Genomic DNA, 26,744 nt, shown 5'->3' with positions numbered 1-26,744 from the left:
TGAGTTCACTACCAAACTCGCCCTCTTATTGGACTACCAATACCACCTTAACTGTGATTATTCTGGAGTTTACCTATTCGTCATTGACATCAGTGGTTGTCTTTGTCAGCAATATCAGAAAATATCAGTGCCTTGTCAACTTTCACAAAATTGTGGAGAGTGTCGAGGACACTTGGAGTGATATTAGTCATCAGCCACCAGAATTCAAAATAAAAATCAGGATCGTGGTGATCTTCGTTGTCGCTGAAGTAATGATCATGTACTATGTAACCAACTGGGGAATAAGTACAATAAACAATTTGGAAAATCAAGTAATTATTTCAATATCTAATATTTTTTACTTTGCAAGTGCATTCCGAATGAATTCTACATATGTTAATTTCACCGAAGTCACTCAGTACTTGTCTCAAAGTTTTAAATACATCAGTATCAGGATCGAGCAGGAATTAGCCCGAATGTGTTTTGGACGACTAATAGAAAATCAGTATATGCCATTTATTGAAATATCACAACAAAGTCCTAACTCGCAAAAGTATGAGGTGAGAACTCTGTTGAACATCTACTGGTTACTGGTTCTTGCTGTACACCAGGCGAATGCCTTCTATTGCGATTAGCTTATGGCCACTACCTCATATTTGTTCTTAAGTATAGTATTCAACCTATATTATGCTCTCTTCACTTATGAGTCAGGTGACTACATAGAGTTTATATGTGCGTTCATATGGGTTTTGGCTAGCATTAGTTGCATGGTGGTGATGGTTCGATCTGCTGGTAACGTCACTAAGTCAGCTGACAAGACAACGATGACGATCTGCAAGACGATCCATAAGGATATTGAACCTGCTATGAGGACACAGTTGGAGAGTTTCCTTCTACAAGTATCTATCGACACAGCTAATATTTGTGCACTTCACCTCTTCAAAATTAAAAGCGATATCCTAACTAAGATGGCAGGAGCAGTGACCACATATTTGATAATTCTACTTCAGTTCCAGAATCAGAACGAGGACAATTAAAGTTTGAATGACATGTGATTTTCTATACAATGTATTGGTGATATGCAACGCTACACTGTTATATCTACTACTAATATCTATCATACTATCATAGGGGCCGAAACAGGTATTCGTGTTACAGCACCTAAAATTCAACTTTTAATAAAGTAGTATATTCAAATATTAAATTATTTCATAGTACCTAATAATACAGCACCTAAAGAAATGACTGAGAGCAGCATGGAACTTACAGAATTGTGCGAGGTTTATATATCCCCTACAGTCACAGCACCTAAAAGCAAGTGGTGGGTTTTCTGAAGGAGCAGTCGGCTAGCACTATTAGACAAGTTTCTCAGGATGTACTGACCAGAGCTGATCAGCGAAATCGTAGCAAGAGTGAGTGGGGGGGGGGGGGGCAGTTCCAAACAATTCCGACTATGACCGACAAACCCCGAAGATCTGCGTGTCCGTATGGGAAATCAGAACCCTTTTGATTTATTTAAAATGGTTACCGAGAGTAATGTTGTAGTCTTTCTAGAGGCTATGAGAATAGTGGTAAGGTGATCATGTAATAAGATACAAATCCATTTCCCATTAAAGTTAGTTCATTTAACAATCGGCTAAGGTAAAATAATTTTTATGTTACTATTCTGTAAAAAAACTACTATCTACTACTCATACTGTAATATGTAGGCGTACCCTCCTATACAATTTTACAGTGTGCAAATTACAACTTCTTATTTATTCAATTTTATTATTATAACTCCAAAGAAACCTGAAAAATAACGTTGATAAAGGATTATTCAATTCACTAACGGCAAAGTATTTAATTTATATTACAGGAAATGCATTATTTTCACACCATAATTTAAATTTTCTTAATATACGTACGCAGCTGCTTAAAAATTAAAGATTCTTCTTAACAAATATTAAAATAAATTTTCACAATTTAACCACCTTCAATAATAATATAGATATATTTGTTCATAGAAGTACATTTCTATGTCGAGATAGTATAATAACAATCTAACTTTTAGTTAGAAGATCGATACAGCATAAATATTGTATATGTTTGGTTTGAACACCATCTTCATGCTCATTAGCTAAAAAGTAAAGTAGATTACCAGGTTACATTTGAGCTAAGTAGCCCTCTCTAACACTTAAACTTAGGACCAACGGCTTAAAGGTAAGTCCCAAATCACCCCCAATGGCCATGCAGGCGGGCTGATTACAAGGACAGGATAGCTTAGCCATCACACATCCAAGCAGCAGCTACGCTCGACGTGCTTCATCTGGTTATCTTGCGATAAATGTTATACCCGCTACACTACGCTATTAGCAAAGGTTTAGGTAAACTATTATCCTGTTATACGTTACAATACTTGACCTACTACCACGTTATAAAATGTTTAATTTGTTTTCAACATTAAATACACCGGTTTAATAGCAGATTTTGGTGATTTACCGTAGCTCACACAACATCACGGTTAGGAACAAAATTCACAACTGAAAATTAACCATTTTTTAATAATAATTCCTTTATAATTCTACACACAAAAAGAAACAAGATAAATGTTAATGTGACTTTTAGTGAAATTCCACTGGTTCGTTTGTGGTTAACGTAAAATTACGGATGTCTATACATTTCCTTCGAGAGTAACATAAGCATGTTGAAAGAAACTTTCCATACGGTTTGTCGGGTGCTTGATCAGTACTCGATACAGCTAATTTTGAGCTTAGCAAAAGTCATGAACGTGACCAACTTCCGGCAGCACAGATCATAACTGCATTACTATAAAAATTAGCTGCCATATAAAATCTGTGTGCCAAACATTTAAATCTTAGGTAATGGTGACAAAAAACCTAATATCAGGGTGATTATTGGAGGATTGTAAAATTCGTAAAATTCACCAGGTACAGACAGCGGAGGGAAGTGTACTCGAACTAAAAAAATCTCAAAAAAGGGAACAAGAATAACAATACGGGAGGACCTCAATGCTGCTAGGATGGAGACGCTCAAGAGATCCACTGAAAAATTTGGGCCTAGGAGTGTCTGGAAAGCTGTGTGAAGCTGGCGGCACCCATTAACCAAAATACGCCCAAAACTAGTGGAATCGTTTGTTTAGCATTTGTTTAGGTTTGTTTAGCAATTTGTAGCGTTTGTTTGGCATTAATGTGCGAAATATGCAAAAAACAAAGTGGGTGCCGCTAGCTTCACACCAGCGGCACCCATTAACGAAAATACGCCAAAAACTAGTGGAATCGTTTGTTTAGCGTTTGTTTAGGTTTGTTTAGCTATTTTCAGCGTTTGTTTGGCATTAATGTGCGAAATATGCAAAAAACAGTGGGTGCCGCTAGCTTCACACCAGCGGCACCCATTAACGAAAATACGCCAAAAACTAATGGAATCGTTTGTTTGACGTTTGTTTAGGTTTGTTTAGCTATTTTCAGCGTTTGTTTGGCATTAATGTGCGAAATATGCAAAAAACAGTGGGTGCCTCTAGCTTCACACCAGCGGCACCCATTAACCAAAATACGCCAACAACTAGTGGAATCGTTTGTTTAGCGTTTGTTTAGGTTTGTTTAGCTATTTGCAGCGTTTGTTTGGCATTAATGTGTGAAATATTCAAAAAAACTAATGGATACGTTCCTTGGCTGCCGTCGCCGTGTCAGACCGTGCCGCCCCTATATGGCGCGAAATATGCAAAATACAAAGTAGGCTCTGCTTGATCGCTAGTGGCATCCATTAACGAAATACGCCCATTACGCCAAAAACTAGTGTTATCGTTTGTTTAGAGTTTGTTCAGGCTTGTTTAGATATTTTTAGCTTTTGTTGGACAATAATTTCCGAAATTGTGTAGTTGCCGCGTAGCTTCGCACCAGTTACAGTTACGTGGTCTACAACATTACTTGCGGTACCTATTCTAAAAATCTGTAAAAAAACTAATCGTCACCTTTTGTTTAGCCTCGCATTTCGTTTGTGTATAGTGTTGGTTGACAACAATAACTTTAACGCCATTACCTTAGATATAAGGAATAATTAATTTAACGTTTTTTTTAATCCAACATAATTTTATTGAATATTATTAACATTACTATACACTATAAGATTTGAAATATATATATATATATATATATTATATATATATATATATATATATATATATATATAAAATACAACAATGAAAAATAACTAAATAATGAATCATATCATACAACGAGAACGATCATAAAGTACCATGTGTTTTTGCATCCAACACAAAATTTTAATGAATATTTTATAATATTACTAAACACAGTATGATTTTCATTATAAAGAATACAACTAAGGGACAAATTAATGAATCGTATCGTACTGTACTATAATAAATTATACAAATGAATCCATACATGATTGGAATTTGATGATATACAGTTTAAACATATAATTGTAGGAATATGATCCCACTATATTATGTTATCAATCATACTTGTTTTAATATCCAATTTTAGTAAAAAGGACAATAATGATATGTTATGTGTTAAAATATTTAAATTTCTTTTTAAAAGTTTATGTTTTATAGGACGAAGTGTACAAAATGTATTTTATATTTTATCCGCATTGTGGATTACTCTTATTGCAAACTAATTTTAAAGATTTTTGTAGGAAAACTCGTGTTTTTACCCAATTTGCGGTTCGGCAACGGCAGGGGACGGCTCTGAATTGTTTCACAGATTCAGCATAAACGAAAAATTAATCTTTAGTCATTAAAAAAGATTCAGTAATTCCCTTAATGAACTGGGCTGACAACCTACAATTGAAATAAGGTCAACGTCACGCGTTCTCTATTTCCGTGTGCTAGGAAATGTCCAAGTGCCTTTAAATTAATTATCGATAAAGTTTTCATATTATAGCAAAAATATCACCAAAACTTGCGAACTATATGATACTTGGCTTAAGCTTGAATTTGTGATGGTTATATTACACAACTGGGTAAAATTATGCGAGTTGTAAAAATGCTGAATATATTAAAAAATTGTTTTTATGATTACTCTGGTTATTTTAATATATAAATATATTTTAATTTTAAATATCGATATTCAAGTCGGTATAATTAATCAGTTCTTTAACTAATATTTAATGTTGCTTAACCCTTTCATTAATATTAAGGGTGGTAGAGATGTTGCATTGACCCATTACCCTTTCTTGGAAACAAGCGTGTAATCTGTCGCCTTTCATGTGTTGTCAAAATACTTAGTCCTTCCGGGTAACCCTGTCATGCACTTTACATTCTGATGAATATCATTCTGATATTTACGACTGAAAAACTTTGCATTTTAATTTTTTCATTGACTATATATATTTATATATTATATATATTTGTATATGAATATACAAATATATTAACACTGTATCTAAGATTTAAACTACATTTACATTATAAAACAACTTTCGTTAGTGGGCGCCGCTGGTGCTAAACAAACGATTCCATTAGTTTTTGGCGTATTTTCGTTTGGAGTGAAGCTAGCGGCACCCACTGTTTTTTGCATATTTCGCACACTAATGCCAAACAAACGCTGAAAATAGCTAAACAAACGTCAAACAAACGATTCCATTAGTTTTTGGCGTATTTTCGTTAATGGGTGCCGCTGGTGTGAAGCTAGCGGCACCCACTGCATTTAGCATATTTCACACACTAATGCCAAACAAACGCTGAAAATAGCTAAACAAACGTCAAACAAACGATTCCATTAGTTTTTGGCGTATTTTCGTTAATGGGTGCCGCTGATGTGAAGCTAGCGGCACCCACTGCATTTAGCATATTTCACACACTAATGCCAAACAAACGCTGAAAATAGCTAAACAAACCTAAACAAACGTCAAACAAACGATTCCATTAGTTTTTGGCGTATTTTCGTTAATGGGTGCCGCTGGTGTGAAGCTAGCGGCACCCACTGTTTTTTGCATATTTCGCACACTAATGCCAAACAAACGCTGAAAATAGCTAAACAAACCTAAACAAACGCTAAACAAACGATTCCACTAGTTTTGGGTGTATTTTGGTTAATGGGTGCCGCCAGCTTCACATAGCTTGTCTGGAATCTTGATGGCAGGGTTTTCTGGGTCGACAGGGATGGACAAAATAGAGTTGCCACGTCTGTAGATGACATTACTTCTGCTTAGAAACTCAATACATAACACTCACATATATTTCATATTTGATTTAAATGTTATTGCTTGTTTCATCTATTTTTTTATGACTGATAAGTTTCCATTATATACTATCTTGTTTTGGATGTATAAACGATTAATTACTGACATATAAACTTGAATTGCTATTTATATGAGTGGATTTAAATTTTTAACAATGTGTTTGTAATTTAATGTATTATTTATTTTAGTGTAATATGGTGTTGATGTAATAACGTTATAAATTTATATTTTTCTTAATCTTATCTTTTATTTATATAATTGTTTTATTATATAACAAGATATAACTAGTACTAATTTTACTGTTTATTTACACTTAATTATATTTCTAAAATTATTTTTAACACTTACTGTATATTACATTGATTTAAATTGCAATTACTTACTGGCCTAATTAATCTAGTTTACATAATATTCTGGACCCCTGGAAATTTTAAATATAATTTTCTTTTTTCTATACTAATGAGCTTGGAGCTTAAAAGTGCTACATATCATCATTGTTATGATCGTTAGTTATCCTAAAGTTGTCTGTTTTTTCTTATGTATATATCGATTTATAGAATCTTTTTTTATTATATTTTGTATGAATGGAAGTGTGAGTGTGTACAGGCGCTCCTGCCGGTTCAGCTTGTGTGCGGTTGCCTGGTCGGCCGTGTCCCGTCGCTGCTACCAGCGGATTCATTTTAGCGGGTTCGCGCGGTGACGACCACGGTCCTGGGCCGGCCCTCTCTTCCCTTCCTTTAAACGTGATCTCCACATCTCAACTCCTGTCCTCAACATTGTCTCCTTATCACAAACTCTTTAAAATAACTCATATTAACGCTCAATCACTGCCTGGACATATAGACGAAATCAGAGAAATCTTTCGGCCTCAAACATTTGACATTATTGGCGTATCAGAATCATGGCTTAAGCCGAGTGTTTTGCCAGGTGAGGTGGTCCTCTCTGGCTATGTACCGCTAAGAAATGACAGAATATTCTAAAGATTGGTGGCGGTGTTGCAGTTTATGTCAGAGAGGGTCTGAGGTGTAGGCTTTTGCACGCATCTCCCTCTAAATACTCGGCCAGGCCTAAGTTCATGTTTATTGAAATTGGTTTATCTGTATCGGATGTCCTATTTATCAGTGTGTACTATCGGTCTCCCAGAATAGGTCATCTGGTAGACTTTGAAAATGCCACCATTCTGGGGCTATACGATAAACATGCAACAGTTGTTACCAAACGCACAACAAAGCGGCGCCCAGTGCCTTGGATCACGTGTGAAATTCATAGCTTGATGGCTCAACGTAATTCCCTGTATAGGTGAGCTCGTCGAACTAGTGACCCCGTTTTAATGGTTTAATATCAAGAAATTAGAAATGGAGTTAAACAACTTCTACGAAATTCCAGATTGAGATACACGCGTAAACTGTTTGAAAAGAAACAGTCATCTAGCGATTTGTGGCGCAATGTTAGGAAACATGGTTTGGGCCAAAACCGCGCTTCTCCTCCGATCCAATTGCCCTTAAATGATCTTAATGACTATTTTGTTTCATGTTGTCAGACTGTCAATACATTTGGTTACGGATTATGCGAAAGAACTTCTGAATATGCCTATCAATCGGCACGAATATAAAAAATTTACTTTCAAACCTGTAATACAATCAGACGTTTTGAAAACCATTTGCCGTATTTGCAGTAATGCTGAAGGGTCTGACGGCATAAACATTCAATAAATAAAAAACATTCCTTTTGCAACCCTCCCAATAATCACATACACTTTCAACATGTCACTGAGACAGGGTATTTTCCCTTCACTCTGGGAGTCTGCTATTGTCCGCCCATTGAACAAGACCTCAGTTCCAACATCTTGCCAAGACTTCAGTCCAATTAGTATTCTGCCTGCTCTATTCAAAGGCCTTGAAGAAATTGTGCATTGCCAGATTACTGATTATTTAACACGAAATAACGTTCTAAATCATTTACAATCCGGATTTTGAACAGGACATACAACTGAACCTGCTTTACTGAAAGTCACTGACGATATACGTTTCGCAATAGACCAAACACTAAGCACAATACTGTCACTCTTTGATTTCTCAAAGGGTTTTGATTGTGTAAACTACAGACTATTGGCTAAATTGAGAAAAATTGGTTTTTCTAAAAATGTCCTGCAATGGCTGAGATCTTATCTGTCTGGCAGAAGGCAGTGTGTACAAGTAGGTGACGTAACATCCGACTGGCTGAGTGTTGAGTGTGGTGTTCCTGAGGGATTCATACTTGGTCTTCTCTTGTTTGTGTTGCATGTAAATGACTTGAACACGGTACTGGTACACAGCAAGTCCCACATGTATGCTGAAGACCTCCAGATATATCTCCATGTTAACATACACCGAATCGATGATGGAATTACCATGATCAACTCTGACATAAAACATGTACTGGACTGGACTAGTAAACATGGACTTAAACTAAACCACGACAAAACTAAACCAATTATGATATCTCATTATCGCTCTCCATATTTGATCGATTTTACATCTATACTTCACGTCACTGTGAATGGAACTGTACTACCTTATTACGATAATAAAGAGTTTTGAACTTGAACATTTATGGGCACAAATCATCAAAAATGGAAATTCATCAAGAGTTGACATAAACGATACATAAATCAGCTATATGTTTTAAGATACAATAATTAATTGCAATTATTATGATAGACGAATTATTTGACGTCTGTCATTTGATATTAGGTAGCTCAGTGTTCTCCAGATATGTCCAAATCAGCCTATATTTACTCGTCATCCAAGGTATTATTGCACTGGGGAGAATGACACAAAATGTAGTTTTCCACATACCTGGAGGTTGGGTTTTAAGTAGGGACGTGTTTTAACAAATGCAGAACTCTAAACCATAAATTATCGTTAGATAAAAACAGGATTAAATTTTAAGTTGGCAATTTGTCAAATAAAAAAAATACTTATAAACTGTTTACATTATTTCTAGTGCTGTAGAACGGTCTTTATTCTACAAAGTCACTTATCTCTTGTTATTTACAAAATGATACACAACGTAGCTATTAGATAGTACTAAACGTTAAAATTGAATATATAAATATAAATTTATTTTAATTTGTAATTCCCGGTCAGTAAAAATGAAGTAATGCCGTAGAAATTAATCACTCGACAGGCAAATAACGACTTATGTCGGAGGTTAAAGGACCCTCTTGTAAAAGTAACATTTATTAGTGATTAACAATATACTGTACTGCTTTCTGATTTTTCTGAATAAGCTATAAATATTTTTTTAATAAATTAAAATCTTTAGGATTTTTATCCACTATTAGTATAAATTAAATATGAGGTCTTCAAAGAGTTTAGGATTTAATATTATGAAACTTAAAATAGTATGGCTGCCCATACGGACAATTCAAAAACGATTTCGCTATGTCGGATCATAAAATATAGGCTAAAATTTAGTATTAGGGTTTCACGTTAGTTTGGAAATTATAAATAACTCTATATAATTATTAAGGATTCAATTCAGTTTCATATACCATTATTTCTTTAAAGCCGCAGTCATTAAGTTCTATCAACGTGTTTTATTTTAAGGGTTTTGTTCCTTTCTCTGTCTACGAGAGAATATTTCTAGTATCTTAAATAGTTCCAACGTTATCGTTTTATCACGAGACAAACAGACAAAATGTCTCACTGTGTGTAAAGGCTTTGTTTACGCTCCGCAAATTGTTTAGTTACAGTAATGACTGTGAAAGTTATAAGTTAGATACAGAATATCATATTATAAAACAAAATATGAAAATTTCAGCAGAAGTCAAAGAACCGGCTTTATCTCGATTTTATTCCAATTATAAGTTTGACAAAAGAGGACTTAAGTGAAACAACTCAAGAAGCCGGATTATAAATTTAAACGTAACGTATGAAAAGGGCGTGAAAACAATATATCACAGTTATATCAAAATTAACGTGCGTAGATAAGTGTAGATAATAAATAAAAACAGTGTTTATTATAGATAAAAAGTTGGATCCAATGTAATTAATCTGTATTTATGAGACATAAATTAAATCATAGGAACAATCCAAAATTTCTACAGTTTAATTTACCACCAAGCGTGTGCTCAAACGGTGATATTTGTGGATACTGCCACTGAGATATCGACTGGCAATTATGGGTTTACAAATGTTTACAATTCGGCATTCTAGTAAAAGTTGTAAGTTACAATTTAACAGGGATTTTTCACCGATTCGGCATTTTACCACTAAAACTTGGTAAAGCGTAAGCTGATATTTTATACAATACAAAATGGAACGTCTACGTTGCAATTACATCGGGCTAAGTGCATGTGTAAGTAGAATAATGTACTTAGGAGAGATTTTTACCCGATTTGCTAAGGAAAAACAGGACTTGGGAATGGAGCTCCACCCATGAGTATATATATATATATATATATATATATATATATATATCATTGTTTGTATACAATTTACATATGCATTATAACTTTTAAATTGTTCAGTGTCATTCTATATACTTATTCTTTACACTTACAACAACCTTTATTATGCCACTGCAAATTACAGGAAACTTAGTGTTTCAAGAGACGTTTTAAGTAATCACATTTCAAAATGGTTCTTAATTTGTTTTGTTTAAAGGACAAAAAACGCGCAAAGGTTTACGGTTTAAGCATTTAAACTAACGTTTCGAGTGGTAGTATCACAGCAGGACATTATATTAAAAGCTTAAATAATTATAAATTGTTTATCAATTCTGATTGAAATTCTTCATTTGAAAAACTTCATTTACAAAGGTGTAGTCTGTATTCACAGCTTTTTAAGAAAATCCACACTAAAATGTTACTATAGGTTAGTAATAAATCAATACTTATAGTAAAATTACAGTGGTATACAGCGCGATGTGGTACATTTTTACACAAAGTCGGAATCACTTAGAGTGATTGAATTATTGTAATTATATTTAAAAATGCATGAAACGAGTGCCAAATCACTTACGAAAATGTCTATAAGAACGAAATATCGAGCGCTCCAAAATAAACTCTACAGGTTACCAACTTTGACCGATGAATAGTGAAGTAACACCCCACAATTCTACAGAATGCAGGTTTTTTCAAAAGAAGCAATTTTAACCAGCCTGGTTTTTGGGGGATTTTTTATGATCAACATTTCTGTGCCAAACGAAGGTCAAAAATTGAGATTTTCCCCGTCATGGTTCACATGGAGTTTGGTCTCAACAGCAGCTCAAGCGACACTCCCGTATTATTGGGTATATCTCCAATACTTAAATGGTCTGGCAATCTTGCCCTATTATTGGAACACTAATACTACCACAACTGTAATGGTTCTGGATTTTACCTGTATATCATTGACATCAGTCGTTGTCTTTGTCAGCAATATCAGAAAATATCAGTGCTTTGTCGAATTCCACAAAATTGTAGATAGTGTCGAGGACACTTGGAGGTATATTAGGCATCACCCACCAGAATCCAATATAAACATCAGGATCTTAGTAGCCTACGTTGTCACTGCGGTACTTGTTACGAACGATATAGCTACTTGGGGAATAACTACAGTAAACAAGTATGAAAATCGACTAATGATTTCCATATGTTACGTGTCTTACTTAACTACTATATTTCGATTGACTTCTACATTCGTTACTTTTACCGAAGTTACTCAATATTTGTCAAAAAGTTTTGAATACATCAGCATCAGGATCGAGCAGGAACTAGCCCGCCAGTGTTTCGGACGACTAATGGAAAATCAGTACATGCCATATATTGAAATATCACAACAAAGTTCAAACTCACAAAAGTGTGAGGTGGAATCTCTGTTGAAAATCTACTGGTTGCTGGTTGATGCTGTACACCAGGCAAATGGCTTCTATTGCGATCAGCTGGTGACTACTACCTCTTATTTGTTCTTCAGTATCGTAGTCGACCTATACTATGCTGTCTTGTCCTATGAGTCTGGAGACTATATAGAGTTGATATTTTCGTTCATCTGGGCTTTGGCTAGCGTTAGTTACATGGTGGCGATGATTCGATCTGCAGCTGACGTCACAAAGTCAGCTGACAAGACGACGATGGCAATCTCCAAGACGATCCATAAGGATATTGATCCTGCTATGAGGACACAGTTGAAGAGGTTCCTTCTACAAGTATCTATCGACATACCTAAATTTTGTCCACTGCACCTCTTCAAAATTAAAAGCGATATCTTAACTAAGGTGGCAGGAGCAGTGACCACATATTTGATAATTCTGCTTCAGTTCCAGAATCAGAACGAGGAAAATTAAAGTTTGAATGACATGTGATTTTATAGACAACGTATTGGTGATATGCAACGCTACACAACTGTTATATCTACTACTATTATCTATCAAACTATCATAGCGCCTAAACGGGGATTCGTATCACAGCACCTAAAATTCAACCTTTAATAAAGTAGTATATTCAAATATTAAATTATTTCACAGTACCTAATAATACAGCACCTAAATAAATGACCGAGAGCAGAATTGTGCGAGGTTTATATAACCCCTACAGTCACAGCACCTAAAAGCAAGTGGTGGGGTTTTCTGAAGGAGCAGTCGGCTATCACTATTAGACAAGTTTCTCCGGTTGCACTGTCCAGAGATAATCGGCGAAATCGTAGCAAATGAGAGGGGTGGGGGGTATTGTGTAGTTCCAAACAATTCCGACTTTGACCGACAAACCCCGTAAATCTGCGTGTCCGTATGGGAAATCAGAACCCTTTTGATTTATTTAAAATGGTTACCGAGAGTAATGTTGTAGTCTTTCTAGAGACTATGAGATTAGTGTTAAGGTGATCATGTAATAAGATATATCCATTTACCATTAAAGTTAGTTCATTTAACAAAATTGTCTAACGTAAAATAATTGTTATGTTACTTTTCTGTAAAAAACTACAATCTACTACTCATACTGTAATATGTAGGAGTACCCTCACAATACACTTATACAGTGTGCTAATTATACATTCTTATTTATTCAAATTTATTGTGATAACTCCAAACACATCTGAACAATAACGTTCATATTTTACACAACGTATACTAGAAAAAGTATTATTCAATTCACTATGTACTTCAAAGTATTTTTTTTTTCAATTACGGGAAATACATTATTTTTACACAATTAGTTACATTTTCCTAATATACGTACACAGCTGCTTAAAAATTAGAGATTCTACTCAACAAATATTAAAATAAATTGTCACAATTCAACCACCTTCAATTATGGTATAGATATTTTTTTCATACAAGCACATTTTTATTACAAGATTGTATAATAATGAACTAACTTTCAGTTAGAAGTTTGATACAGATACATACTGTATATGTTTGGTTTGAACACCAACTTCATGCTCCTTAGATAAAAAGTAAAGTAAATGTCTTATTTTACCAGGCGAAAAAACAGATAAGTAACCCTCTCTAACACAACCTTAGAAACAATGGCTTAAAGGTGAGTCCCAAATCACCACCAATGGCCAGGCAGGCGGGCTGCTTACAAGGACAGGATAGCTCAGCGGTTACCCATCGAAGCAGCAGATCCGGTTATCATGCGATAACTGTTATACCCGCCACACTACGCTATTAGCAAAGGTTGTGGAAAACTATTATCCTTTAAGTTATACGTTAAAATACTTTCCTGCTACCACTTTATAAAATTTTTAATTTGTTTTCAACATTAAAAACACCGGTTTAATAGCAGGTTTGGTTGATTTAACGTAGCTCTTACAACACCAATAAAATTCACAATTGAAACTTAAGGGGAGACGCCCTCCTATACTTCTCAATGTTAACTTAGGTAAACTTTACACAAAACCCTGCAGAGAAACAAGGCTAAAATTTTGTATACTTATTTTACGGTATATAGTACACCTGTGTATGAGCTTGTTTTGTTCTAGTTACTTGGCAACCTTTTTATGATTTTGTTTAAAAAATCTTTCATAACTTTTAAAAGTTTCAGTTTTTTTTAAATAGGATTTTAATAGTACTTTATTAATAATCTCTCATCTAAATACTCAATGTATATGTGATGATAGTTGGTTTTATACTTTCATTTTATTACATTATAATTACTTGTTATGCATTATTTATTTGTTATATAGTATTTATTTTTTAAATATTACTGATATTAGTTTTTATTTTATGATATGTATTATGTGTTATTAATAAATTTACATTATTTTAGATTATTGATTGAGTATAATGGACAAATTCGTCTGTAAAGTCATTATTATAAAAGGTAGATTAATAATTTTGTCTCCAGGCGCTATGGACGCAGTTTGCATTACAAACATGTGCTGAAGATATTGCTTCTCCCTTAATAAGGTTATATTGTATGTATATAAAACTGAATGCAATTAATATTTACCATGTCACCAAATATGGCTATAACTGATGGGAAATAGTCCTCGTTGTAGTGTTATATTTTTATTTCATTTTTTAATTTAATAATTATTATTTGTTACGTTTCTACAGTTACATTATTTTAATGTTAGACCTTCATAGTTCTTTCCTTGGTTTAGGCTCTTTTTCATACTTTGTAGAATTAATAAATGTGTTATTATTTTTTAAAGTTTTTCGATTTTTTTACCTTGTATTTCATTTTATACTATTAGCGATACCAGAGAAATAGTTTTTTTTATAATCAAGTGCCACTTTTGAAATTGCAAATTTGTTTATAATGGGAGTAGTATTACGTCTTTGAAGTTTAATTATATTTTTAAATAAATTGAATTCTTGCAATTGAATCTCAAATATTTATCTCATATCGTTTTCATTACAAAAGAAGGAAAATATTTTTTTTTACACTTCTTCCAAACTTTATTTTACATTCTAGGTCTATTTTACTTTTATAGATGAGAACCTGGCGCAGAAAATATATATACAAATAATTTTTGAATGCAACATGAAATTTTTTATCCTAGGCCAATAGTTTATTGAGCCATTTGGCCGATGCAGTTGGGATTTAAATGTTGCTTTCCTTCCACCTGATGCATGTAACAGAAGGTTAAGTATAAGTAGGTTATTAGGTCTCTCCAATAACTTAAAAACTATATCTTATTGCATTTTATTTGTTCCAATCTAGGAACAAAATATTTCCCAACTACATCCCAATTTAAGAGCTTTTAAAGCTACAACAATCTAATATGTAAAAAGTCCGAGTGTTTTGCAGTTTAATTAAATAACTTTAATACAATAAAATTACTTCATATCTAAATGGTTTGTCGACATCGACAGGTATTCAAGAAAATCCACACTCAAGGTAATAGACTAAATATAAGAAGTAAATGATTTATAATAAAAGTATAGTGGTATTAGAGCCCACTGTGACACATTTTTACACAAGGTAGGAATTATTTAGAGTAATTGAATCATTGTACTTATATTTAAAAATGCATGACAACGAGTGGCAAATCAATTACAAATAATGTCTATAAAAGGAAAATATCAAACGTTTCAAAATTTCTAGAGAACTCTAAAGCTATTATCAACGTTGGCTTATGAGTAGTGAATAACCACCGCAAAACACCATTCGCACAATTTTACATAATGCAGGTTTTTTCAAAAGGAGCAATTTTAACCAGCCAACTTTTTGGGGGCTTTTTTCTGACCAACTGTTCTATGCCAAACGAAGGGCAAGAATTGAGATATTATACGCCATCATGGTTCACATGGGGTTTGATTTCTACAGCAGCTCAGGCGACACTACCGTATATATTGGGTATATCTACAATACTTTAATACACTGGCCACCTTGCCCTCTTATTGTACCACTAATACTATCACAGCCTTAATGATTCTGGAGTATACCTGTTTGCCATTGACATCAGTCGTTGTCTGTCAGCAATATCAGAAAATATCATTGTTTTGTCAACTTCCATAAAATAGTGGAGAGTGTCGAGGACACTTGGAGTGATATAAGGCATCAGCCACCAGAATCCAATATAAACATCATGTTCTCAGTAGCCTAATTTGTCCCTGCAGCGCTTGTTACGTATGATGTAGCTAAATGGGAAAAACTACAATAATTGAGGTGGAAAATCAATTAATGATTTCCATATGTTATGTGTCTTACTTAACTAATATATTTCGATTGATTTTTACATTTCTTATTTTTACCGAAGTCAATAAATATTTGTCTAAAAGCTTCAAATACATCAGCACAAGGTGCTCGGATGTAGCCCGTCAGTGTTTAGGACGACTAATAGAAAATCAGTGTATTCCATATATTGAAATATCACAACAAAGTTCAAACTCACTAAAGTGTAAGGTGAGAACTCTGTTGAATATCTACTGGTTACTGGTTGGTGCTGTACATCATGCGAATGCCTTTTATTGCGATCAGCTCATGATCACTACCTCATATTTGTTCCTCAGTATCGTATTCAACCTCTTCTATGCTGTATTGAATTATACGTCAGGTGATTACATAGAGTTTATAGGTGCGTTTCTCTGGGCTTTAGCCGGCGTTAGTTACATGGTGATGATGGTTCGATCTGCAGATGACGTCACCAAGTCAGCTGACAAGACGACGATGATGATCTGCAAGATGATCCATAACCATATTAATCCTGCTATGAGGATACAGTTAGAGAGGTTCCTTCTACAAGTAACTAAAGATATAACAACATTTTGAGCACTGCACATCTTCAAAATTAAAAACGATATCCTAACTAATGTGGCAGGAGCAGCGACCACGAATTTGATAATTCTGCTTCAGTTCCAGAATCACAACGCGGAAATTTAAACTGTAATCTCATCTGAGTTTATAGAAAATAGAAATTTCTTTTTTTTAATTCAACATGACTGTTATAGCTACTTGTCTTGTGTACACACGAATCAATAATGAGACAAAGTATTATTCTTGAAAATAAATGAATGTATTATCGAATAAGCAATTTTATAATATGTTACAATTTTACAAACATGAAAAGAATTAAGCTTGAAAGCATGCTACGTTCTTATTTTCAACTTAGAAAAAAGTAGCTTACTTAGATGATACCTAGAGCATTTTCTATATCCTTTCTAAGTTTTCCAAGCAGTGCTCACTTAAAATCTTTGCAAGTTAAAGAAAGTTTACATCGGCGGAATAACCTCGGTTGACAATAGTGTTTTCTTTTTTTTTATAGTAATCACATAGTTCGTGGTCAAATATCAAAATAACTAAGGCATTGTAACAAAGTATGTAAAAACAATTAATTCACGTTTTATATTATGCAGTTTTCCATTTCCTACAAGTAAAAATGTTTATTGAAAAAAATCTACTTTTACTTCTGAAAGAAGTTTATTTTAATTTAGAGATGTTTGTGTAATTATTATACATTATAGATATTTTTTACATATTCCTTCTTCAAATCGGTGTTATACATTTTTATTGCATGGCATGAATCTCGTATAAAGACAATCCTCTGATTGGCTTCGTTCTGTGGTTACAGCGTCATGAAATACGAGAACAAGACTTTTCGTACAAGAAAAATGAACTTGACTAATAAAAAGTGGTAAATACCATTAAACTTTCTATACCCTTTTCAGTATCTGTAACAGAGATAGAATTGCATTAAACTAATTTTTCTATATTTTTTAAAATTACATAAAATGATGTTACACATCTGTACGTTATAATACCATCGAAATAATGTTTATTTTACTTAATAATGGATAAAATAAATCTTCAGTTTGTAAACATTCTTTATACGTTAAGCATAAACTCTAAAAAATTATGTGGAAAAACATTCAGATTGCATTTTATTTATAGAACTATTTAAATATATATATTTTTATGTATATCTATCTTCGTTATGGAATCGTTTTTTGAAGAGGTGCAGTGCACAAAATGTAGGTCTGTCGTTAGATACTTGTAGAAGGAATCTCTCCAACTGTGTCCTCATAGAAGGATCAATATCTTTTTGGATCATCTTGCAGATCGTCATCATAGTCCTGTCAGCTGACTTAGTGACGGCAGCGGTAGATTGAGCCATCACCACCTTGCAACTAATGCTAGCCAAATCCCAGATGAACGCACATATAAACTCTATGTAGTCACCTGACTCATAAGTGAAGACAGCATAGTATAGGTTGAATACGATACTGAAGAACAAATATGAGTTAGTGGCCATCAGCTGATCGCAATAGAAGGCATTCGCCTGGTGTACACCATCGACCAGTAACCAGTAGATGTTCAACAGAGTTCTCACCTCACACTTTTGCGAGTTAGGACTTTGTTGAGATATTTCAATATATGGCATGTACTGATTTTCCATTAGTCGTCCGAAACACTGTCGGGCTGATTCCTGCTCGATTCTGATGATGATGTATTTAAAACTTTTAGACAAGTACTTAGTGGTGCCACCCCTCCTCGCGGGTTAGCAATATTGTCGGCCTCGCTCAGTGGAGAAGGGCGTGAGTATTGGTAGAGCGCCAATACAACCAAGTTCTTGCGCAGTGACAGAGGACTACTAAGATTGACGGATACCCAGATGGTTACGGTTTGCTCGGTAATAAGGGCACCACCTTGTTGATGGGGTGTGATAGTCGCAGGTCTCCAACAAGGAACAGTTTCCTGCCCTCAGGTATGCTCAATCGAGACCACTACCATGCACGCAAGAACTATTAGGTTTACGACACTAAGCCTTAGGTACTTAAATTAGCCACAGATTTCGGTTGATTATTTTCTAATAGTAAGTTGCAAGGTCTCTAATTAAATATCAGGCAATTAGAAATTAAAACCAATATTTCACATATTTCATTCTGTATTGCCTATTTCTCTCACAGTGCTAAGGTCTTGAACTAAATAAACAAATATATATTTAACTTAACTTAAACTTAACTCGTTGGCCAATTGAAATAAAAATACGAAAAATTATTACGGTGGGAGCGCTCCGATTACTAATACAAAATTACAGTGGCCAAAATCATGATGACCATATTCCTGAACTACAAAATTACAAAACAATAATTCCCATGAATACATAATGGCTAGACATTAAATTAAAGTTGAGTCCCATTTGTCAAAGTTCGAAACTGGATCCACCCTGATGCAGTTATTCAGGCCTAGTCCGATAGGTAGAGGCTCCACAATGACATTGACGGAGTTAGTCCGACCTCCCAGGGGAGCACGATGGAATAAGTAGTGTAAAGTCTACTCACCAACTGGGCGGACCCAAAACACACACACGAGCCGTCGATTGTATCGTCCGTGCAATCCAATATTGAAACTTTAATTTCATAAAGTCAGTTTTATTCATTTTCTGCGGCTCATTGAAATCAGTAAACACTACTTATAATCAATCATGAAAACTATGTCAAACTTAAAAGAAACCAGCTGACTAAAACAGCAACATCTGTCACTATTGTTGGTGTGTCTAACATACTCGTATTTAGCTTACAGCGGCCAGTAAAATGTAAAGAAACATTTAATGTATAAACATAAGTACATTAAAAAGCGCAGAATCTGCCAATTACAATGATATACAATATTGGTCTTAAACACAAAGCATAATTATTCTTACACGGAGAAAATTAATTACGTTTCTTCTTACTTAAACTAATTAATTACAATAATTATAGTAAAGTGTATTGAAGTATTAACATAATGCATTAATGTATGCACTTTCACGGCAATGGTAGGTATAAATTTCATGACAACTGCCTTTACATTATTCTGAGTAAAACTAAATAATATACAAACATTAGGACATAAAGTTACCGATTCAATTATTTATAGAACAGTTAACAAGTTTAGTAAGGAAATTTATGAGAGACGATGCAATTGTTACGAGATAATATCTCGGCCTAATTATGTACAATTTACAGAAACAATTTGTGGTTACAGTATTTGACACTATGAACACGTATTTACAACTATTTATCTCCGTGAACTATTAAAAGACTAGATTAGTATTAATTTATTACAGATAACGTATTAATTTCCTACGTTTATCGACAGGACTTGACAATCTTACTACGAGGCCCAAGGCTTAGTTTACCGTAGATATTTAATTCTGTAAAGACAAAATTATTATACTGAAATTTTACTAACTGACATACGCAAGCGACAAAATATCAATGGCATGGTAATGGCTCACCTTAGCCTAACTCCTTTATTTGAACAGCTGATTGGCGTCTAATCAGTGACCGTTCTGTTATTGCAGCAACAATGAATGCGCGCTTCTTCATTTGGATGTAAAATTTCGTTATGTAGAGTGATCAGTTCTACATAACAATTGCTCAGGTAAAACAGAAAAGTACACGTCACAAACACCCCCCCATCCGGCAGAAAATTTCCCAAATTTTCTTCACTGCCGAAATTTCTTAAAGTCCGACACATGCCACTGGCCTATCTTCTTGCCGTCCATGTCCGCCAGCTTATAGATCAGAGGAGATACCTGTTCAACTATTACGTAGGGTCCAACATAGCGTGGTGCTAGTTTGGCTGCAAAGTATTTAGTAGCATCAGACTGTACAAAGTTTCTTTTCAAGACGACGTCTCCCACTCTATAAGTCACAGGTCGTCTGCGCAGGTTATAGCGTTTAGCATTTTTTTCATGGGCTGTTTTCAGTCTCTCTGAAACCTCTTGGAATATGTCCTTAAGCTCTCGTAGTTTCTCACTAAAGGGACCACAATCCTCAGTAGAGTGTACACCCGAACCATCGTTAAGAACTTCATATCCGTCTCCCGACGTAGCGAGTTCTCGCCCAAAGTTCAAAAACGCGGGCGAATGCTGTGTCACCTCATGATGCGCGGTGCGGAGTGCAAAACCTATTTTTGGAATGAATTTGTCCCATTCCCGGTGGTTGTCTGTTACATAAGCTCGCAACATAGCAACGATATCCCGATTAACCCTCTCTGCCGGGTTCGCCTGTGGGTGTCGACTTGCGTTCAGTAGTATCTTGACATTGTACTGTTTGGCAAGGTCCTTCACTGGTTTCCCGATGAACTCAGACCCGTTATCACATATGAAGTACCGTGGTACTCCGTAAACCATAAAGATGTCCTCTTCCAGGTGTTGAGACACGAGCCTTGCCGTAGCAGCTCGGAGAGGTCGTAGGACTGAGTACTTAGTAAACGTGTCAGTAATAACCATCAGGTACTTAAAGCCTCTTACTGATCGTGGCAGAGGGCCAATCAGGTCTGCAGCGATCATCTGCCATGGAGAATCAACTGCACGTCTGCTGCCCATAACGCCCGCAGGGAGTTGTTGGTCGTACTTAGTCCGTTGACATACAGCACATTTTGAAACATAAGTGGCTACAGCCTTCCGCATTTTTGGCCAATAGTACAGCTGTTGGATACGTTTATAGGTCTTTGACACACCTAGATGTCCAGCAGTTGGAGTATCGTGGCATTCGAACAAGGCCTGGGATCTGAGATCTTTTGGAAGTACCAATCTCCAGTTATCCTGGTGAAGCGAGGGTTCCAGGGTGCTCACATTCTTCCACAGTTTCTCCTCCTGAGTTCGCCACTGACAATATTTTTGAGGGCCCATTTTAACCTTTTCCAACATTCCTTTGTACCACTGGTCCTGTATTGTAGCTGGTATCTCAATCAAGTCACAATGAATCACGTCTGGATGAGAGGGATCAGTCGATATCGGTGGAGTGGTCCGAGAGAGAAGATCTGGCACAACGTTCTCTTGCCCCTTACGGTGTACTAGGTGAAAATCATAGGGCTGCAATCGCAAAGCCCAACGAGCCAGACGTCCTGTCGGGTCCTTCAAGTTACTTAGCCAAAGCAAACTATAGTGGTCTGTCACGACCGTGAACCTGGTTCCTTCCACGTAAGGCCGGAATTTCTCCACAGCAAAGATCACCGCAAGGCACTCCCTTTCAGTGGCCGAGAAGTTCTGCTCTTGCCGAGTTAATGTGCGGCTGGCATAGGCAACAACACTTTCTCCTTGCTCACTGTCTTGGCTAAGAACAGCGCCGATCCCCACGCCTGAGGCGTCACAGGAGATTGTGAAAGGCTTCGAAAAGTCTGGACAGGATAATATTGGAGCGCTAATAAGGCAGTATTTTACGTCCTGGAAGGCCATCTCGGCTTCTGGAGTCCATTCGAACTGATTTCTCCGTTTCAGTAAGGAAGTCAAAGGAGTCATACGTGACGCGAAGTTGGGAATGAAGCGTCTGTACCACGAGGCCATTCCAGTAAATTGACGAACCTCCTTTTGGTTCCGGGGGATTGGGATATCCACAATCGCCTTTACCTTTTCAGGGTCGACTCGCAAACCCTCCCCACTGACAATGTAGCCCAGGTACTTCAGTTCTCTCCTGCAAAACTTGCACTTTTCTCTATTGAGGGTGAGCTTTGCTTCACGAACTCTTCTAAATATCTCTTTCAAGGTTTTCAGATGGGACTCAAATGTAGATGTCACAACTATAATGTCGTCTAGATAGACGAAGACATTCGGCTCCAGCTCTGGTCCCAAGACTGTGTCAACGAAGCGCTGCCATGTTGCGGGAGCTCCGCACAGACCAAAGGGCATCGTGACGAACTGGTATAAGCCACGACCCGGTATTGCAAACGCGGTCTTCTCCTTACTTGCCTCGTCTAGTTCAATTTGCCAATAGGCGCTCTTAATGTCCAGGCTAGATAAGAATCGAGCATCTCTCAATCTATCCAGGATAGCGGTCACCTGTGGTAGAGGGTAGGCGTCCTTTCGGCTCACTGCATTCACCGCCCTGAAGTCCACAACAAACCTTTTACTGCCATCAGGTTTATCCAGTAACATAATTGGCGAGGACCAGGCGCTTTGTGAAGGCTCTACAACCCCTAACTGCAACATGCGGTCTAGCTCCTCATTGATGAGTTTTTGACGAGCAGGGGATACATTGTAGTACCGCTGTTTGATTGGTGGCACACCCCCAGTGTCAATGACGTGCTTCACACGGTATGTTCTACCCAATGTTGATGGCTCATCCTCGAAATGCTCCTCGAGAAGATCTTGTAGCCGTTTTCTCTCTGCTAGAGTTAGATTGTCTTCCGATGTGATTCCCTCAACATAACCACAAAATAAATCCACACTCTTCGTTGCAAAGTCCCACTTCCGATTGCGCACATCCGCAACAATGTGCATTATTTCCCAGAAGTCGATGCCTAGGATTAAGGTATGCTGCAGTGATGGTACAATGCAAACCTTTAGACTTTTAGTACGGCCCTGTAAAGTTATGGGTAGATTGACAAAGCCCTGGACCTCATGGCGTGTTGAGTCGGCTGTTTCTACAAAACGTCCACTGGCACTCTGAAAGCGAGCGGGAAACTGATTCAAAATCCACATTCCATGTCCACCAAAAAACGTTTGGGAAGCTCCCGAGTCTAAGAGGGCGGTAACTTCACGGCCAAACACCCTCACTTTCAAATAAGGCCTATGGTCTTCTTGTTGGCTATGAATGACATAGTTTATGGCCGGGATGGTCTCAGTATCCAAGGAGCCAGAACCACCTACTTCCTTTCTGACCCCTTGCCTTGCCCGTTTTTTTGAGCTGCATTTTACACAGTCTCGTTTAAATACGTCCTCCTTTCCACAACCAAAACAAAACCTTCGTTTTGGTTTACTACAAAACCTGAAGCGGTGGCCCTTATCTCCACAATTCCAGCAGACAGGGTCCTGGCGGTCTGAATTTGCAGACTGTACGCTGGCCACACGTCCGGATAAAGGTTTTCGTGGGTGGTTCTGATCGTGATAAGCAAGGTCCGGTTCAAGGGTATTTTCCCTTGTAGTTGCGGGCCTTATTCTAACCATACTTAGTCGGCCCGCTTCGGCTCTACGTCCCATGGATCTCAACTGTTCAAGAGTTTGAATGCTGCAAAGTGCCAATCGATCTTGCAGCTGAGGGTGCAGGTTATTATAGATCTGTGCTAAGCGAGAAGGTTCAGGAACAGCTACTGCTAATCTTCCATATAAACCCTCCATAGCGGCTATATACAGATCTATCGGCTCATTATCTCCCTGCAGCCGGTTAAAGATTTCCTGATGAAGTCTTATGTCATAATCCGCAGGCTGAAAGACTTCTTTGAGCTCCCTCGTCAACTGATGCCATGACTGAATCCGAATAGACGCAGCACGGTACCAGACAAGCGCTGATCCGGCAAATAAATCAACCGCAGACTCATATAGCTCTTGATGTGTGACTCCTCTTGCCCGACGAAGTTCTTCTACTCTCTCAAGAAATGCAGCGATACTTGGTCCGGAGTTGTCAAACTTTAGCCCCCACTTGTAGACTGGGACATATCTGGGCCGGGAACTAGCGCCTGTGTCGTTTAGAGTTAGTGAAAATCTGGGAAGGTAGTCGTCCTCTGGAGGTCCTCTTCTTTCTTGACCTCTCAATTCCTCGTGCGGGATTCTTTCTTCTGTTCTCTGCTGAGGTCCTCGAAGTCGCAGTTCTTCTAACTTCCATTTCTCTTCTTGCTGTCTGCAGGCTTCTTGCAGTCGTCCTTCTTCTTGTTTCCATCTTGCCTCCTGTTTTCTTCTTTCTTCTTGTAGTTTTCTCTCTTCCTTTTGGAGCCATTCCTCTTGGTGACGCCTTTCCTGTTGTAGTTTTCTTTCTTCCCTATTCCGCCATTCCTCTAGAAGTTTCCTTTCTGTCGCCAGGTTCTCGTCGTCTTCAGTGGTTTTATTTGGTTTAAATGTCAACTCTAAAGTTTTGGGCAGTTCAAAATTAGTTTCTTGCGCTCCATCCTCTGGTAGATGAAGCTGTTGAAAACCACCTGCCGATGTTCTGGGATCCGGTTGGTTCTTCGAATCAGAAGTCCCTCTAAAAGAATCCAATAGCTCCTTACTTCTACTCAGCAACTTTTCCTTACTTTCCGATTGCTCACTATCGGAAGATGCCCCAATCGGAATTCTCTCCACTCGTAGATACAGATGAAAAGGCGAGCCACAATACGAGAAAACTCGTTGTCATTATTCGTGCCTTCGTAATCACTCACTAGCGAAGATAAGTCCTGGTACTTCCCTTCGCATTCCTCCAATTCCGCATCGGCATCCAAAGAGTTTACAACGGTTTCATCAACCTGGGTATCAGCCGAAAAACATTGAGTCAGACGCTTCCTCAGTTCATTAGCGTTGCCATCGGTATCAACATTCCTAATTTTAAGTTCGTAGATAACCTCAGTCTTACGAAGATGATACGCATTCATCGTGAGGTAGGATACTAAAAATTCACCAGATAACCAGAATAATTCATACAGCCCACATGGAAATATCACCTCGCACTAATTTTAGCCAATCCTAAAAATGCAGTTCTCTCCACCAAACAACAACACTAGAATGCAACCAACGATTAACAAGACATTACCAGTGTTTCCCAATATTAACAAACAACAAAATACTAAATACTATCTGTCAAAATATTCACACCACAAGTTTAATAAAATTTTATATTCTGTGGAAGTCAGGTGCTAACACAAGGGGCCCCGCGTTGGGCGCCAGTTTGCCACCCCTCCTCGCGGGTTAGCAATATTGTCGGCCTCGCTCAGTGGAGAAGGGCGTGAGTATTGGTAGAGCGCCAATACAACCAAGTTCTTGCGCAGTGACAGAGGACTACTAAGATTGACGGATACCCAGATGGTTACGGTTTGCTCGGTAATAAGGGCACCACCTTGTTGATGGGGTGTGATAGTCGCAGGTCTCCAACAAGGAACAGTTTCCTGCCCTCAGGTATGCTCAATCGAGACCACTACCATGCACGCAAGAACTATTAGGTTTACGACAATAAGCCTTAGGTACTTAAATTAGCCACAGATTTCGGTTGATTATTTTCTAATAGTAAGTTGCAAGGTCTCTAATTAAATATCAGGCAATTAGAAATTAAAACCAATATTTCACATATTTCATTCTGTATTGCCTATTTCTCTCACAGTGCTAAGGTCTTGAACTAAATAAACAAATATATATTTAACTTAACTTAAACTTAACTCGTTGGCCAATTGAAATAAAAATACGAAAAATTATTACGGTGGGAGCGCTCCGATTACTAATACAAAATTACAGTGGCCAAAATCATGATGACCATATTCCTGAACTACAAAATTACAAAACAATAATTCCCATGAATACATAATGGCTAGACATTAAATTAAAGTTGAGTCCCATTTGTCAAAGTTCGAAACTGGATCCACCCTGATGCAGTTATTCAGGCCTAGTCCGATAGGTAGAGGCTCCACAATGACATTGACGGAGTTAGTCCGACCTCCCAGGGGAGCACGATGGAATAAGTAGTGTAAAGTCTACTCACCAACTGGGCGGACCCAAAACACACACACGAGCCGTCGATTGTATCGTCCGTGCAATCCAATATTGAAACTTTAATTTCATAAAGTCAGTTTTATTCATTTTCTGCGGCTCATTGAAATCAGTAAACACTACTTATAATCAATCATGAAAACTATGTCAAACTTAAAAGAAACCAGCTGACTAAAACAGCAACATCTGTCACTATTGTTGGTGTGTCTAACATACTCGTATTTAGCTTACAGCGGCCAGTAAAATGTAAAGAAACATTTAATGTATAAA

The 26,744-nt window shown here is 36.8% G+C and overlaps 2 protein-coding genes across 2 annotated transcripts; one reads left to right on the top strand and one right to left on the bottom strand.

The window, feature by feature from the left end:
* The first annotated feature begins 11,955 nt into the window (after positions 1-11,955).
* On the top strand, positions 11,956-12,498 carry LOC124366818 (putative gustatory receptor 28b). Its single transcript, XM_046823419.1, has one exon. The coding sequence runs from the start codon at positions 11,956-11,958 to the stop codon at positions 12,496-12,498; it is 543 nt and encodes a 180-aa protein (XP_046679375.1).
* Positions 12,499-20,528: 8,030 nt separating this feature from the next.
* Positions 20,529-25,369, bottom strand: LOC124366816. The gene is made up of 3 exons (XM_046823418.1): positions 25,034-25,369; positions 21,701-24,638; positions 20,529-20,665 (listed from the first exon to the last, which is right to left on the bottom strand). The coding sequence occupies exons 1-3, from the start codon at positions 25,367-25,369 to the stop codon at positions 20,529-20,531; spliced, it is 3,411 nt and encodes a 1,136-aa protein (XP_046679374.1).
* Between the last annotated feature and the right edge of the window lie 1,375 nt (positions 25,370-26,744).

This window comes from Homalodisca vitripennis, chromosome 7 (assembly GCF_021130785.1).
Source record: "Homalodisca vitripennis isolate AUS2020 chromosome 7, UT_GWSS_2.1, whole genome shotgun sequence".
Classification (NCBI taxonomy): domain Eukaryota; kingdom Metazoa; phylum Arthropoda; class Insecta; order Hemiptera; family Cicadellidae; genus Homalodisca; species Homalodisca vitripennis.
The sequence above is the reverse complement of the archived record's forward strand: the minus strand, read 5'-3'. Positions and strand labels throughout refer to the sequence as shown.